We start from the raw sequence: 17518 nt of genomic DNA, 5'->3' as shown, positions 1-17518 counted from the left end.
TAAAAGCAAAAGCCAATTTCGATCTAACTACCTTTTATTCTATTATTAATACAAACGTGATAAGCGAGGTGCATCACAAAGAAACACACTAATCTTTACCTGGAAGATATCTCATCGGTATGGACAAAAACATCAGACTCGGGCTGAAACCATTAATAGTTGTGTTAACAGTTACAGGTATGTTGAATAATTAATTATCTATTCTAGAGAAATATAATGTATAATGTATGCTACAGTCTTAACTTTCAAAACACTGCAATGAGTGTTTTCATAAACCAACTGTCAGTATTCGAATATTAGTAATCATAAAAATTGGGTTGCTGCTTTTGACAATTGCTACTTTTTAAAGATAAAGACAAGTAGCAAATCGCTTTTTTGACAGTTGTCATTATTTGAAAAAGTAACCATAGAAAAAAGACAAAAAGGGGATTGTTGCTATGACAATTGGAAATTGTTTCTTTGACGATACCGTAATGCTGTCCCAAGAGACTCATTAACGACACTGGATGCTGTATAGTTTTCAACGTTGGTCTGACTGACTGCAGTTTTTTATTTTTCAAAATATGTGTTCTCTTAGCGTGCTCTTATATTACTCTCTCGTATATACTTGACAATGATGACATTAAACAGCTTTTAATTATCACGACTGACATCATTAGACTAATTTATTTAAAATTATAACTGTTTTTGTGTTGTTAAAATGCCTCAATATACACAGCCCATATAAAGTGTAAACAAGTTACCAATTATAGAACAAAACATTGCCAAATGCTCGTTCGACCACCTGTTGTTTTCATGTAAATACCGATATTATATTCTCCGTTATGTTATAGGAGTACATGAGGGTTTTGTTTCACTGTTCCTTATATATCAATTTGCATAATGCCAATGTGCAGGTAACCTTTATAAGCATAGTAAGATGTAGTACAGTTTTAATGATCAACAATTTTCCCTTAAATACTTGAATTCGTGTCCTACCACCTTAGTACAAAGCTTCATTTTTATATGACTATATATATATGACTATGTATGACTATATATGACTATATATGACTATATATATATATATATATATATATATATATATATATATATATATATATATACATACATATATATATATATATATATACATATATATATATACATATATATATATATATATATATATATATATATATATATATATATATATATATATATATATATATATATATATATATATATATATATATCCATCCTATGTCTTCATCTGTATACATTAACATGTCTATGTTATAGCTTAAACTCAGAGTTACATGATGGTACTAACCCGTGGCAATTTGTTTAACAAAGCCCTACAGACGTGTTTTGATATAAAAAAAATAAAAACTTGACAGCAAAGACTCCACTAGTGTAACAGCATCTAGTGAACACAATATTATGTATTGATTCATAATCTGAAACACGGTTATTGTACGAAAATGAAATCTCTTCTGTGAAAATAAAACGATAACTCTTCCTTTTTTTCGTGAGCGTTTTTGCGATTTGGCTAACATTGTTATTGTGTGCCCATCATTCACATTACACGATGGACAGGTCTAGATCTAGTCGCACTAACCTATCTGTTCGCTAAACGCATTAGATAATTAGAAAATAACATAGCCTGGTTATTTTTATGATACTGATACAAGGTTACCACTAAAACCTAACATGTGACCCTGGGGATTTTGTGAAGGCATTCGTATAAATCATTTTCCTCAAAAAATTGCTTTTTAAAAATATCCAAATCAGTTAACCATTAAACCGTTCCTCATACTAATACAGTATACACTGTAAAAGCTAATCGATAAACATCAATTATTAACGTGTTATTAGGTAATTACTTTACCAAATGTCCTGCAAAGTTTATGTGGTGACAGGTCAACCATTCATAGTCACTTTGTTCTGTAGCTAATTAATATAATTATAAAAATAAAAGGTAAACCAATCAGTTAATAAGTCCATGAAATAAATGATCATTTCAAAACAGTGAATAAGCCATACATTTTCCTATAGGTCTTGCTCTTTTCTATGCTGAAATTGCATTAGTTTTGTGAATGTCTCAAAAAACTGTTTGGTTCTGGTTACCCGGCCCCACCTAGTCTTTCGCGCCGATCCTAAACTTTTTTTACGTACTATAAAATAATAAAATTGCGAAAATTGTGAAATCTCGCCATAAATAGTGGATGCGAAAATAACATCAACTTAAAAATACAATACAAAACTGTTCTTTCAATCTGAAATTGCTGTACACCTGATGGGAAGAAACCAATAACACAGAGATCATATGGAAAACAGCGGAAAACATAACTACCTGAACTAGACACTCACATATGAAAATTGTTTTTTTTTTAAATATACCTAAACCCACCTATACTAAAATTGAGCGTAATCGGAACCACACAATTTATTTTGTTAGGCCTAAGCACAAACGTCGATAGAATCTTTGCTGGATACACTTGAATACGTGACATAATAGTAAAATGGTCTTTCTAAAACACTTTAAAAGAACAGAACAATCGAGTGTCAGGCAATCTTGTTGAACTCTTTTGAATCAATATTTCAGGACTTTATCGAAGGGGAAAAACGTATTGCTAGACTAAATCATATTCTTACTTTCACTTCGGAGACTGACAAAAACAAACAATGTCAACATAAAACTTTTAGGAAGCTGTATAGGTTAGTGGTTTACTACTAAAATTTAATACTCTTGAGAAACAGTTATTTGAATATTTGGTGATCTTAAACTTAACCTTGACCTCTGTGCACCTCCACCTAAATTTGTTATAAAGTACATTCAACATCAGCACAAGTAACATGGTGATGTTATCTAACCAGTCTTATTGCTATCATTGGAGTGGTAACCATGCCTACAGTATTACTAACCTTAATAATTTTACTTTCATTTCGTGTATTGTAATTCCAGCTATATGTGTTGTACATGGCGATGACGAAGCAGCGTTATTGGATGAACTATTGTCGGATTACAACAAACTAACCAGACCAGTGGACAAGAGAAATGATAGCGTTGAAGTAGTTGTAGATTTGGTTATTGTCAAGATAGTAAATGTGGTAAGTATCGTATACCAGTTGTCATAGAAACATGGTGGACACGGGATGGGTGATATGCTATGAAGGAACAGTTATTTGTAATATTGCACATTGATTTTCTTCTTTCAACTGCAAATGTCTGCACCGGGTATATGGTGGTCTAGAAAGTAAGATATCTTTGAATATTTGAATATTAATTATTCCGGTTCATTAGTAAGGTTAACATGGTTAAGTCACAAACGTTGACATCTATCATTGGTTAAACCAAGCTCACACTAATTAACATGATTTGAAATGCTAGCAAAAGCGACTTAGGCTAACTCACTACACATACACAAATTGCCTCGGTTCTGATATATTATTTTGTAAGTAAATAAACGTTCCTCAGAGCCATCACAAACACACTGTATTTTAATATTTTCATAGTAACAGATACTGTATAATAATATAATTCGCCTTTAACGTATTTTCCACAGGATATAAAGCATAGTACAATCAAGGCTGACGTCATTTTCAAGCAGGTAAGGACAGAATTGTAGCGACTTTTATATTTTGGTCATAATTATTGCTTGATAATTAGATAGCATGTAAACACTATAGTAAGACTGTGTTTACCGGAATAGACACATATATTAATTCACAACCGAATTCCTTTCTTCGCATTGTTTGTTTTTTCAAAATGGGCAATTATTCATTTAAAAGAATAAAAAGTTACCCATTCATTAAAGTGGTCGTATGGATGAGGACTGGGTATCTATTTTGGATTTTTTATTTATAAAACAACTTTATCATGATTTATTACTTGAAAAATAAATGTGAAACAACATATGCTAAGTCCATGTTTGTAACGCAGTCGGTTGTAAAATCTTTACTATTGTATGTACAACAACAAACTTTTACACAAATTTTTTTTGCAATGTATTAAGTTACAAACAAGGACTTAGCATACGTTGTTTCACATTGATATCTCAAGTAGCAAGCCATGATAAATTTGTTTTATAAATTAAAAATCAAAAATAAATACATAATCCTCATCCATATAATCAATTTAATTCGATAATCCTTTTTAACCACTTCATGTATTCATATTTTAACATACATAACAATTTCTATTCTAGATCTGGAATGACAAACGTCTTAGTTGGAATTCATCAGATCACAATCATGTTAATTACTTATACGTTCCGCCGGACAAGATTTGGTTTCCAAACATTATCCTGAGCAACACGTACGTAGGTCATTTAAACACACACAGATACGCACGCACGCGCACACACACACAGCGGTACGCACGCACGCACGCAGACAGACAGACAGACAGACAGACAGACAGACAGACAGACAGACACAGACAGACAAACACCCACACACCCACATACCCCCACCCACCCACCCCCTCACCCACCCACACACACACACACACACATGGTGTAAGATGCAATGAAAGAAAGCCTTTGTCACGAACCGTTGACTTTAAAAGTATTTAAAGAAGTCACTTAATTAGTACATCACTGTGGATATTTACCCACTTTCGATTATTTATGTGATCATTTAATTTTCTCTGCTGTGTCTGTTATCGGTAAATTGTCTTACTCAGCTGAATATGAAAAGTAACCCAAGTTATGTGAAACTAAACAGACATTGTAAGCTTAAATATTAATGTTACTCCTCATTATACCATATCGGAAACACTTTGAAAGTTATAAAATGATATTCCATTGAATATTCCAATGATATTCGTATTTTATAACGTTCATTACTTCGTTTGATAGCTAAAACTGTTTCTTTCATTTCATCCCACAGCTTTGACGGTCAAATCAGTCCTTCTATACCACCATTGGTAAAACTTCATTCCAGTGGCACTGTGATCTGTACAAGTATTGGCTCTTTACAGAGTCACTGTTATCTGGAACTTAAATACTTTCCGTTTGATCGTCAGACCTGTTCTTTTCGATTTGTTCCCCATCTGTACAACAGTAAAGAAGTTACACTTAGTCTAGTAGATAGATTTGACATAGAGGGAGGAATCTTGTTTATTAACTTTGAGTGGGAAATACTAAATACTTCTGCGCATGTGGCATCTACCTTTTTCATAACGTTGGATCTACAGCATACAGCTACCTTTATCATCGAGATGGAAAGAAAATACCATTACTACCTAATGATGATAGTTGTTCCAAGTACCGTTATCAGTTTCTTGTCACTGTGTTCCTTCTGTCTACCTCCAGAATGTGGAGAAAGACTTAGTCTTGGCTTTAGTCTACTGGTTGCATTGAGTGTCTATCAACTTCTTGTTGGCGATATGCTACCCTCTAATTCCAAAGTTCCTGCTGCACTTGGCATGTTTATCCTTTATAACATGTTGGTCGTCTCTTCAACGATTGTTTGGTCCATATTGATGATAAATCTGAAGAAGTATGCAACGATGGGTTACATTCCACCATCCTGTATAAGAAAAGTCCTGTCCAATAAATGCTGTCATCCTGGTCAACGTAAACGACGGGAACTTAATATGGGTACTGACATAAACCTGCCAAGTCCGTCTCAGTCGTATGTAAATGAAGTCGAAGTATGGGGTGATGAAACCATGGATACAAATATTATGACGTCAAGAAACCCACAGAGAGAAGAAGTAAAAGTGCCACAAGTTCTGCAACAGATCACAACAAGAAGAACATCAATGGAAAACTCAAATGAGCAACGGCGAAATGATACATGCCATGAACAACGGAAGGTGATGTTTATTCAAGTCACTGTTTGCTTTTGATAATTTTTGTTCACCATCGCTTTAGTTGCAATCTTCAACACTAGTATACTTTTACATCTTGAAGCTTTTATGGTGGCCGACAGGGACTAAGAGACGTGCACTATCAAACAAGGGGTTCCCAATCAAAAAGATACGCTCTTACCAAAGAGAAGACGTGCTCTCACAAAGAGTCTTCCTATCAAAAAGGAGACGGGTAGCCACGTTGTCATTGGAAACCCCTCATTTTGATAGAGCACGCCTCTTTGATTTTGTCTTTAAGTCTTACTTACCATTTCGTGTACTTCTATAGCTTCTGTTATTACCAAATTCAGCTTCCCTGTCCCAATACACGTATACAATTGTGAAGACTTTGTCACCATCAAAATCAAAATAGAGCGTTCCCTTTTGTCAAAGACGTAAACAATATTTGGTTGTTTTTTTTTGCAGACATTGGATGCAGCATATTTCTGGAACCATTTGATTAAGATAGTTGATCGAATCCTGTTCTGTGTATATCTGATTGGTTTCATTATTGTCATGTGCTACTATATCATATTACCTGCAATGTCATAATGCTGTCATATGAATGGATCAAGTACCTAGTATCCTAATTTGATGGTGTTACATGAACTGTCTTAAGCGATGTATAATTTGTTTGATTGAAGAATGCATGCATGTGGACAGACGTGCCACTATTATCACCACCACCACCACCACCACCACCACCAGAAGCAGCAGCAGTAGCAGTAGCACAACCACCATCATCATCATCATCACCACCACCACCACCACCACCACCACCACCACGTGCGCTTCATCAACTACATGAAAGTTCTATGCACAAATACACAGTCCCTTATTCGTATCAACACATAACGGGGTATGCGACAAGGATGTTCCCTGTGAGTGGCTGGCCAACTTAATGACATCGATCTCGAACCAAAAGTTACTTTAATAACAGAATTAGAACCGACAGCGGAATAGTTTCATTAACATTAACATATGCATGTAGAGGTAATACACTCGAAGATCGAAGATGGTCTGAAAGGGTGAAACTCGGAAAATCAGAAGGCCCATGGTTTGGATCTACACCCTATATATGGAACACCGATCACTTCGTTGATGCAAGCATTACCAAAATTGGTGACCTCATCGACAGCAATGAAACACGATGGCTCACTCCCACTGATCTCAACAGCAAAAACATATGTAGTACACAAACATACTCACCCTTACTCTACAGGTAACTCGCCAGGCAATAACAGCTATAAACCTAAAGACAAAACCCAACGACAACCTTGAAGACTTAAACGAAGCTCAGACCACAATACCGAGCTCCAGCCACTCACCCTAATTAGGGTTGATAGCGTTCAAGGTTGATGAGTTAACTCACCAACCTTGCACGCTATCAACTACAATTGATAGATATTTGGTATTGGAACATCGCGCTAACAAACAACCAAATAGACTGGATACTGTGTGGAGACATGTTAAGCTTATTTGACCACGTACAACCAAACTCCGAAGCGTGCTACTACACACCAGCTATAAAGAAAGAAGGAGATCTACAAAGGCGTATACTAACTGGTGTATACACTACATGTACCTATTTGTTCTACGCACGTTTTCGCCAAGACTCTGATTTTCCACTTGTGGCGATCGCAAAACAATACTTGCATTCATTACCGGCTTATGGTATTTGGCGAAACGAAACGAAACGAAACGAAACTTATGGTATTCAGCGAAACTGTCACCATCTCCTATCTTATAAGCAACGCTCACATAGTACCAATGACATGATGTTTTATCAATCCACCAGTCTTCATCACCAAACGAGACATGTTCATGTTCACTTACATACGTCAACAGCAAATGCACATCGTAACTATGTAAATACACATCGCCAGAAGAAACAAGATAGACAATAGAACTAAGGTCGACCCATCGCAAATATTTAAAACTCTTATATGTAAGGACAAGAATACATATAATTTAAACATTATAAATAATATGTAGATATATATTCATTATTTGGATCATCAATGATGCCACATAGCCGACAGCCAACTATATTTCGATTTTAGTTATGATTAGTAAGCACCCAAAAGTACTATTTCTACGTAATACTCACATAGCCCATTGATTTTATGTAAAATTCCACAATCGCCAATAATTAGTGTTTTTCTGAACACATACATCGTATGACTTTATACATCGACACCGATCTTTATACAATGCAACAATTACCGGATTGTGTAATCCATACATTTCATTCTTAATAACAGATTCAGTACTTTTATACGGGGAACTAGTACAATTCACGACAAGGGGGCTTGATAAGAAAATGGGGTGGGGGGCACGAACATTCTGGTGGTCTGAGAGGGGGGCCACGAAATATTTTGCCCATGATTTGTACGACCACAGGGGACTCAAACAAACAAAACAAGTTTTTAATACACGACGTCATTGTAAGTGCACTAATTTTTAACAAGTTTGTAAGATGTAAGCTAATATTTCATTAATTTCTTTTCCATGTGGTCACATCAGTCATACTTTACTGAATATAGCTATCCTCAGGTGGTAGGGATATTTAAGGGGTTTACGTTAATTACATTCACGTTTTTTCTCACAAAATACAAATAAAAGTCAACACAGAGCTGGTTTTATTCGAGACAATGTAACTTGAAGAAGTCCAGATTTGGTACAGCAAATCGACTACCGTGCTATGTAGAACTTTGTAGTCTTGCGATGAATCTGAAAATGAACAGAACAATTTCTTCATGATGTGTGAAAATGACAAAATGTTAAGTATACGAAGAGGAAATGCCGACAGTTAGTGTTAACGATCACTGCATGCACGACACGACAGTGTCACGTCAATTAACAAGTTTATAGGACTATAAACTACATGTACCTGTCAAAGACGTCGCTGACTGTTGACTGTTATACATACATAAGTACGATTTGGGTTAGCAAGACCACAACTTCAACTCAATTTCATGAACTATGGAAGTAATTCGGACCCACAATTGTGATTTTTGAAGTCCTAATAAAGGTCAGTTGTTGAACAAAGTTGTTCCGAAATGCCTTTTCGAAAGACGAAAACTTCCCGTCCACGCTCGACCCTAGGGCCTCATCGATCCCCAATCACATGTACTACGTCGCCATCTTGAAAACACACGAAAAGTAGCGACACTTTATACACACTATTTCGTTTGGGCTTTAACAGTATATTTTTTTCTGCAAAACCTTGAAATTCATAACAGAAATCAATGGGAACGCGGTTACATAAAAACATACTTTTGTGTTAAAACGACCGACATGAAAAACCCGAAAATTCATATTTCGATAAAATTGAGTTGTCGAGTACCAACGTACACCCTAATATATCGACTGTGTGAAACGAGGAATACCATACTAGGAATCGAAGAGGGAGTAACATCGAAGTGCCGCTAGATGTCTAATATTCTATGTGTATCATATACTTTAGGACATATTATCAAGTGTGGAACTGGTGTGTTGTAGGCGTAATACTAATAGTATTTAGTCAGTCAGAGGGTTTTAATATTTAACAGCATTTATTCGGTGCAGACGATCGCAAAGGATAACAAACACCGCTATCACCGTTCAGTGTAATAGTAAATCACTTAGACTTTGGTATAGGACCCTACCTTTACCACGCTTAACTATTGTGACCTGACTGAGTGTCCAAAGTTTTGTTTGGTATATACAGACAGACAGCAGGTGATCGCACTTAGTTCTGCAGGATCACTGGTGCAACAACAGTCACATTGCAGATCAAAGTTCTGCAGGACCATTGGTAGAGTTTAGCAGTCACGTTGCAGACCATACCATAACCATACCCGTTTCAACTTAGAACACGTTTGTCTGCTTCCCCAACCATGAGTGGGTTTATTGGCGACCTTAGTCCAAAGCAGGAGGAAAAGCTTAAGAAGGTAAGCCGTTCTAAAGTTTGATACCAACGAAACATGAACAATATGAGCATAGTTGGTTAAAAAGAGGACGGTTGGGGAAACGATGTACCAATTCATGAACTTGGGAATTAAATTGCAAAATCACATATCAATTTTGTGAAACTCTCTAAGATGAAATGCATGTCACATAAATACACTGTTCTTTATGACTTATCTACAGTAGTTGTCATTGCAACAAAGCAAGGGTAAAACGATGCTATCTAAAGAGATAGCAGTACTCCTATGTTAAACATTGACGATGTACCCATAACTGTACCAATCATATTACAATCACCTGTTCATCCAAGCATCGTACGATCGTATGCATTCACAGATGCGACCTAATTGTTGTTTCGTCGTCACACAAATACTACATACCAGTATAAACGTATTCGCAGATGGGGGATTCATCCCTCTTCAATGTTTCCATGTTTATATGTATCACGTGCCTGCTTCAATCGTGTACTGTAAACGTGTTCCCTAACAGGGGGCGTGGCAACCTCAGTGATGGCACTCAGTGAGCTATCTAAATACACATGGACTGTCGACTGTAATACCCTGCTAGTATCGAATAAACCTAAAAATATAATTGTGCAAGTTTTGACGAATTTTAACATCTCATCATTGAGAGTCGATCTTATGGTGAATTTTGACAGTTTTTAGGACAATACAACTCTGTAATGTTGATTAAATTAGCATAAATGATATAAATGAAATCAGATTACCTTACCTTCCCTTGATGGCAGTGACTGACTGTGTTGTCAAATTGATAGCCATTTATCTTCACTGTTGGATGGATTACTGTGGTGAGTCTTGATCTCATTATCACATGATGATGGAATATAATAACCGATTATAACAATTATTTAATATTAATAATTCCATTATTCTACAATAACAGTAAAGGGGAGAGGTATATATCTAGCAAAAATGTAAGTTTTCGATAGATAACTTTGTTAGGAGAAGGAAACTGAGGAAAGGCCACTGTTTAGAAAACTAAATTGGGTGAGGGTTACATTTACGCAACTGACCGGGCCTGATGCTATAGGTGGATTAAAAACATGGTGGACTGGTAGGATTGTTAACAGACACGACATTTCGTTTTTAAAGATGTGGTGTGAGACATACCGATGTCTTTCTCTATGTTCTGATTGTGATGTCAATGTTACATTTAATAAAATGATTGTTAATATTAACATCAGAAAACAATATTTGACTTTAAGCAGTTCCAACAAACAAAACGAAAACTATATTGTTGCAAGTCGATACAAAAGGTCACAGTTCAGATTTTGCTTGGTCAATTCTTGAATATACTGTACTAAGCTATGCTAAGCCTAACTTATTCCCTGGGTCAGTGTGACCTGCACTATTTGTTGACTTGTTTTCTATGTATTATAATTATCATTAAATTGTCTTTTATTTTATTAAACTGTGTTTTCAGTTCAAGGAGAGAGTAAAGGATGTATGTACCAAACCTGAACATGATGACTACTTCCATACCAGGTGGTTGAGAGGTAAAAATATGACAATACTTAGATAAAAATCACAATTTCAGAGTTGCAATTATTTTTCCAAGATGAAAAATTGTCACTTGATACTGTTTATACAATTCCCGTGGATGATTTAAAGTTATATTCTTTGAAGAATACATCACAAACACCTGTATTTCTTGATAATCTCCTGGATTCCACCAACGTTAGCAAAATGCTAGGTTGTAGGGAAACATGCACATACGACTTGAATCTAGGCTAAGGAAGACCCTTTTGGGAGTATATGTCTATGGTGATATATTCACAGACTATTCATAAGGTACCCTAGTGACCTACTATAGACTTTTATTGTGTCTGTATACTTACAGCCAGGGCCTATGATGTTGACAAAGCTGAAACAATGTTACGTAATGTAAGTACTGATTTACACTCTCTGATTCAATTTTCTTTTCTGTGGGTATCAATTAGTTTGATTGATAGATCAGTTCATAGATCTAAATCCACACAAATATATCTATTATTGTTTTAGACCATTCTTTGCCTTCCAACCAATGTCACATTTACGTTGTTAGTTTAATTCTAATAGTTTCTAGATGATCATAAAAACGTCGTCTCATAACTTTGACGAGAATGTACTTTATTGTCTTTAGGGTAGCCATAATTTACCTTAGGTTGTATTTAGGGCTGCCATAATTTACCTTAGGTTGTATTTAGGGCTGCCATATTCTACATTAGATTGTATTTAGGGTTGCCATATTCTACCATGGATTGTATTTAGGGCTGCCGTATTCTACCATATATTGTAGTTAGGGCTGCCGTATTCTACCATATATTGTATTTAGGGCTGCCATATTCTACCTTAGATTGTATTTAGGGCTGCTGTATTCTACCATATATTGTATTTAGGGATGCCGTATTCTACCATATATTGTATTTAGGGCAGCCATATTCTACCTTAGATTGTATTTAGGGCTGCTGTATTCTACCATATAATGTATTTAGGGATGCCGTATTCTACCACATATTGTATTTAGGGCAGCCATATTCTACCTTAGATTGTATTTAGGGATGCCATATTCTACCATGGATTGTATTTTGGGATGCCATATTCTACCATATACTGTGTTAAGGGCGGCCATATTCTGCCTTATTTTTTCAGCATCTTGAAGTAAGGAAAAAGATGAATCTAGATACCATTATTGAGGATTTCGTTGAGCCAGAGGTATGTATGTACTAAAGCAAGACCAAAAAAAAAAAAAGATGCATTCTGAATATTGAAGGTCTAGAGATTTACATACAGTACTTTTTAACACTTGCATTATAGTTGGTCCTGATATGAACAAATACACGATTCTATGTAATCTTTATAGCTGCATTGATAAGATAATAGTAAGGTAAGGATGTTGGATTGAACTGTAGACCTTTACAGATTTGCAGACTACATCTTGTCTTATCTTGGCATCTTATGATATTTGTTTTTTATGATCTTTATTACACATGATGACATGCCGACCTTATGCTATGTTTAAAACACGCTTCATATTGTTTTGTAGTATTATGGTTTCCAACTAAGAGCCTCTTTCACCACCAATTTTTATTTGTAAACTAGGTGTTGGAGAAATATTATCCTGGTGGAATTGTTGGAGAAGACAAAGAAGGGTGTCCTATTCGGATTGATCCTATTGGTTGGGTTGATCCAAAAGGTAAAATGATCCATTCACCCCTCTGTTGTGGTAGTGGTTTGACCCATACAATAGATAACAATAAGCAAGGACTAAAGTATTGACACATTAGGAATATCCAAAATCAAACTTGACAAAGAATCCTGACAGCTGAGTCTGTCTCTCTGTTCTATACACCTAATAAGTTCTACATGGTCTATTTAGACCAATTAGATCTAACGATAATACAGCTTGTAGTAATAAAAGCATATATATCTGAATAGACAGATTGTGGACTATAACCCATATCTGTTCGTTTAAATAGGTCTGTTTAGGTCGGTCCGAGCCAAGGATATGATGTCTAGTCGTATACGTAACCTTGAATATATATGGAGAGACCACTGCCCAAAACTGTCTGAAAAGGTGAGTTGTCCCGAAATCATCAGAATTTTACAGTCATGTTTCCGTCCTTATTGATATTTTCATGATCCAAATTTACTTTTTATTTGTAAGTGAAGACAGGCTCCATACCAAAGTATTCATCAACGACAATGTCTATCTCTTAATTTTTAGATTACTACACAAACTAAATATTGCATGTTATCTAGATCTTTTCTTGCGTTAGGGCCCTAATTTTAACATTGTCTATATAATGACTTATTACAATATGTGTGACTTTGTTAACAGTATGGAAAAAGAATTGAAGGCAGTATTTTGATCATGGATCTCGAAGGACTTGGAACCAAACATTTGTGGAAGCCTGGTGTAGACTTATTCAACAAGGTGGGTTGTTGATGGTGGGGGGGGGGGGTCTTAGTCACGAATTATGTGGAATAATGAGATATTATTCCCCAGTATTTTTCTTCGTTCAGCCACGGAAATACAAGTGACCGACGAAGCCCTTATCGCTATGAGTATTTTCCGGCTGAATGAAGAAAAATATTGGAAAATAATATAATATGCCATGGCCAATAATTGTTAGAAAATTGGGAAAGTAATGGCAATTTTGAGTGTGTGACTCATTTTTCTAACAAGGCAGAACCAATGATGTAGACACACGTGTCGTGACGTAGAGAGACCAGAGTGTGTATTCCACATTTTTTGTTGAATCTGGCTCGTGCATGGTATATATAAAGTGGTCATTCACAATAATGGAAGCCAAAGCAATCTAGTGACTAAGTGTTGTTGCTCATTTAAAAGAAGCCGGTATATGTACAAGGGAGCAGAGCAACCTAGTTGGGGTGGGTATACGGGATGGGAAAACTTGGACAACAGTATACCAATTCTAAATCTCTATGTGTGTAAAGCGTATCCGCCAACCTCACCACAAACATAGAATTTGCTTAGATTTTAAAAGACTAATGTGTCTGTTTATTTTCAGTATGTTACCTTTAACGCTTTTTCTTTTAACTATTAGATTATTGCTTTCACACTAGACAACTACCCTGAGACAACAAAGGCGATCTTTATTGTGAGAGCACCCAGGGTTTTCCCAGCAGCCTTCACGCTCGTCAAACCATTCTTGGATGAGAGAACTAAAAAGAAGATTCATGTACTTGGCAGTAAGTACTCAAGAAAATTATCCATTTTTAAGATATTCAAATCACTTTTTTATTTTATTTTAAAGTGGTTGGAAGTGCATATCTGTTACTATGACAACATATGAAATCCTTTTATCATATGTATGTATAGTAACCAGATGTAAACTGAAAGGCTTCTTAAGACATTTCGTCCATCTTCTGACCCACTATCCAAAATTATTTTAAAATTTGTAATTTGTTGAATTTTGTTAATTATGCAAATGACTCATTAAAATTAAAATGCATACCAATCCGTTATAGTGGAAGCATATACTTCGTTATCATCAGTGTACATGCCAATTTATAGACAGTAAGCTTGTATTCGTCAAATGTTATCAAGTCAAAAGGTTACAAAGAAAACAGGATATTTGTTGTAAACAAACAAAAGGACAGATTTTTAAAAGTTACATAAATTATAGAGCAAAAGATAAATATGTACATTAATTTTATTTTGTTTATTTGTTATTAGAAAATTTCAAGGACTACTTGGCTAAATACATTCCCCCAGAAAGTCTACCTGTCTACTGGGGTGGTACTATGACTGATCCAGAGAATGGTGATCCAAAATGTCCGAGCATAGTAAGTATATAGCTAACCAGAGAATGGTGATCCTAAATGTCCTAGCATAGTAAGTATATAGCTAACCAGAGAATGGTGATAATAAATGTCCTAGTATAGTAACTATGTATAGCATGCAGTGTTAGTTACTTGGTCTGTGTAGTCATACATCGTCATTATACAGTAACTTAGCCTATGCAGTCACACATTGTCATAGTAAATTCCATTAAAAAATCCTAGATATCGAAATACGAGTAGCCAACAACATTCACGAAAGGCATTCTGGGTTGTTGTTTTTAGGTCAAGCCAGGTGGAATTATCCCAGAATCCTACTACAACCAAGAACCAATTATTCCAGACGATGCCAATCTTACAAAGCAAGTAGTCAAACATGGACAGAAATTTGACTTAAACTATGATGTTGATATACCTGGAAGTGCCATCCGGTAAGTAGTACTCTGTAATTAGATATTACGTCACTTGGTGATCATATTGTAAATACAAACCATGAAAGCGAAATTTGCATATGTACCATGATACTAATGGTGGTATAAAGAAAGTGTATGATATAATGCCCGTCATAACATTCTATCCATGCCAGTATGTTATCCTTGTAAATTTTGCTTTTGGTATTTCTATTGTACTTAATAGCCTGGGGTAACAGTTGCCTCACAAGTTTTCTTGCAAATTTGTTTTAGAAAAATACTCAAACGGACTTAATATTTCAAATATTCTTGAGGCTTATCAATAACAGAAAGGGAGAACATGTTCAGTGCCTGTCTCTTTTTTTGCCATCTATACTTAAGTAGTAAAATTTGCACAATTCTATAATTCAGATACGTCTTCAAGACAGATGAAGGAGATATTGGTTTACAAGTGATGGTTCAGACCGGTACCATGGCGATGAAAACTGTCCAAGCATTAGAGAAACACAACTCTCACTTGGTGTATGAAGATGGTAGTTTCACCTGTGATGAACCTGGAAAATGTAAGATAGTGATAGCAAAAAATATAACACATCAAACAAAGCACTCTCTATACACATCAAACAAAATTGTCTGTTTGCTTGCTTTACCACTAGCTGGCGAAGTGGCGATGACCAGCTGATAGTAGAGATGATGTAATTGGTATGCCCCCTCGTCCCTGTTCATGGTGTTGCCCTTGTCTTCTGATGTAGAGATGTTAGCTAGTTTGCCTTGATAACCTGTCCCATTTCTGTAGGTGATATTTGCAGAGTTCCAAATGATGACGTGGTTATTTTGTGTGACATGGTCTGTGAGAGCTGATTTGTTGAATACTTTGGATGCGTCTCAAACTGTTATTTTAACCTTTGCCCTTTTCACCAACATACACCTTGTCACATCGAATGATGCTGTAGACGCTGTCACATCACTCACTACACTTCATCGCAGTCAGACTAGTCTTCCGGATGGACTAAAACACTATACATGCACAAGGATGTCTGGTTTCATAGCTGTGTTTATACCATTAACAGTGTTGTTTGACCTTCATTTATTGAAACAATAACACGTCACCAAGGATTCTTGCATTGTTATCTAAACTGTACAAATTAGTCAGTAACTTGATAACTTTCTGTACATTTATTTTCAGATATACTGAGATTTGATAACAGTCACTCCTGGACCAAAAACAAAACATTGCATTACTTCTGTGAGGTCATTAACCCAGATGACATCAAGGAGGAAGATACGTACCTGTAGTTGCTATGACGATGACCTTGTGAGCAAGCAGTGTTGCTTATATGCTAACAATTCACCCAACATTGGTGTATCCTCTCCGAGTATATACTAGTTATAGTTTCAATTTTAGTGCTCAGTTCTTCATTAGGCTTTGCTACAAATAATAGTTGTTTGCTTTCTTTTGGCTTTATATCCTCTTGAAGTCACTCCATATAAGGAGAAGTTCAGTCCATATAAGGAGAGAACCTATCAATTTCTTCAACAGAATACCCAATCAAATGAATGGGTCTTAAATAACAATCAGAACTGCGTTTTGAATTTTCTAGAGACATGAAATATGTCACAATTATTTCTTTTTGTAGTTTGAGATTTGAAATTATGTCAATTATTTTTTAAAGTTTAAGATTTGAAATTATGTCACAGCTTTTGTTTTTATAGTTTAAAATTTGAACTATGTGTGTCACATGAACCTGTAACTCTCAATGCAAAATCTCAATGCAAAACCATGCAGTTGTTAGATACGTAATCGTCTATTCTAAACAATAAAGCAAATAAAAACTAAAACCATTAAAAGTGTGTATATGTATGGTTTCAGAGAATTTCTATAATTTGATGATAATGTGTTGAAACTGTGTTGATGTGTTGAGAAAGTTTATTGTTGACCTTGGCGTTCAATTTACATCTGAATAAATGTTTCCTGCACCATAGACAGTCGAGCCCCTCCATAAACAGTCGAG

The 17518-nt window shown here is 35.4% G+C and overlaps 2 protein-coding genes across 2 annotated transcripts; both read left to right on the top strand.

The window, feature by feature from the left end:
• Positions 1–119: 119 nt before the first annotated feature.
• On the top strand, positions 120–7172 carry LOC144444993 (neuronal acetylcholine receptor subunit beta-3-like). Its single transcript, XM_078134543.1, has 6 exons — positions 120–177; positions 2948–3093; positions 3549–3593; positions 4191–4300; positions 4876–5806; positions 7062–7172. The coding sequence occupies exons 1-6, from the start codon at positions 120–122 to the stop codon at positions 7170–7172; spliced, it is 1401 nt and encodes a 466-aa protein (XP_077990669.1).
• Positions 7173–9720: 2548 nt separating this feature from the next.
• LOC144445104 (SEC14-like protein 2) lies at positions 9721–16802 on the top strand. Its single transcript, XM_078134658.1, has 12 exons — positions 9721–9774; positions 11234–11306; positions 11651–11694; positions 12442–12504; positions 12892–12985; positions 13269–13366; positions 13631–13726; positions 14361–14505; positions 14993–15102; positions 15382–15527; positions 15918–16069; positions 16693–16802. Exons 1-12 carry the CDS (start codon positions 9721–9723, stop codon positions 16800–16802), a joined length of 1185 nt encoding a protein of 394 aa, XP_077990784.1.
• The last annotated feature ends 716 nt before the right edge of the window (positions 16803–17518 follow it).

Source organism: Glandiceps talaboti, chromosome 13 (genome assembly GCF_964340395.1).
Source record: "Glandiceps talaboti chromosome 13, keGlaTala1.1, whole genome shotgun sequence".
NCBI lineage: Eukaryota > Metazoa > Hemichordata > Enteropneusta > Spengelidae > Glandiceps > Glandiceps talaboti.
The sequence above is the reverse complement of the archived record's forward strand: the minus strand, read 5'-3'. Positions and strand labels throughout refer to the sequence as shown.

What these genes read in the sequence shown, in the direction of transcription:
- LOC144444993 (XM_078134543.1), top strand. Translation starts at nt 120, where the DNA reads ATGGACAAAAACATCAGACTCGGGCTGAAACCATTAATAGTTGTGTTA. An exon ending in TTGTCAAGATAGTAAATGTG is followed by an intron (nt 3,094 to 3,548) that starts GTAAGTATCGTA and finishes TATTTTCCACAG; the next exon opens with GATATAAAGCATAGTACAAT. An exon ending in AACATTATCCTGAGCAACAC is followed by an intron (nt 4,301 to 4,875) that starts GTACGTAGGTCA and finishes TTCATCCCACAG; the next exon opens with CTTTGACGGTCAAATCAGTC.
- LOC144445104 (XM_078134658.1), top strand. Translation starts at nt 9,721, where the DNA reads ATGAGTGGGTTTATTGGCGACCTTAGTCCAAAGCAGGAGGAAAAGCTT. An exon ending in CCATACCAGGTGGTTGAGAG is followed by an intron (nt 11,307 to 11,650) that starts GTAAAAATATGA and finishes GTATACTTACAG; the next exon opens with CCAGGGCCTATGATGTTGAC. An exon ending in GTGTAGACTTATTCAACAAG is followed by an intron (nt 13,727 to 14,360) that starts GTGGGTTGTTGA and finishes TTTAACTATTAG; the next exon opens with ATTATTGCTTTCACACTAGA.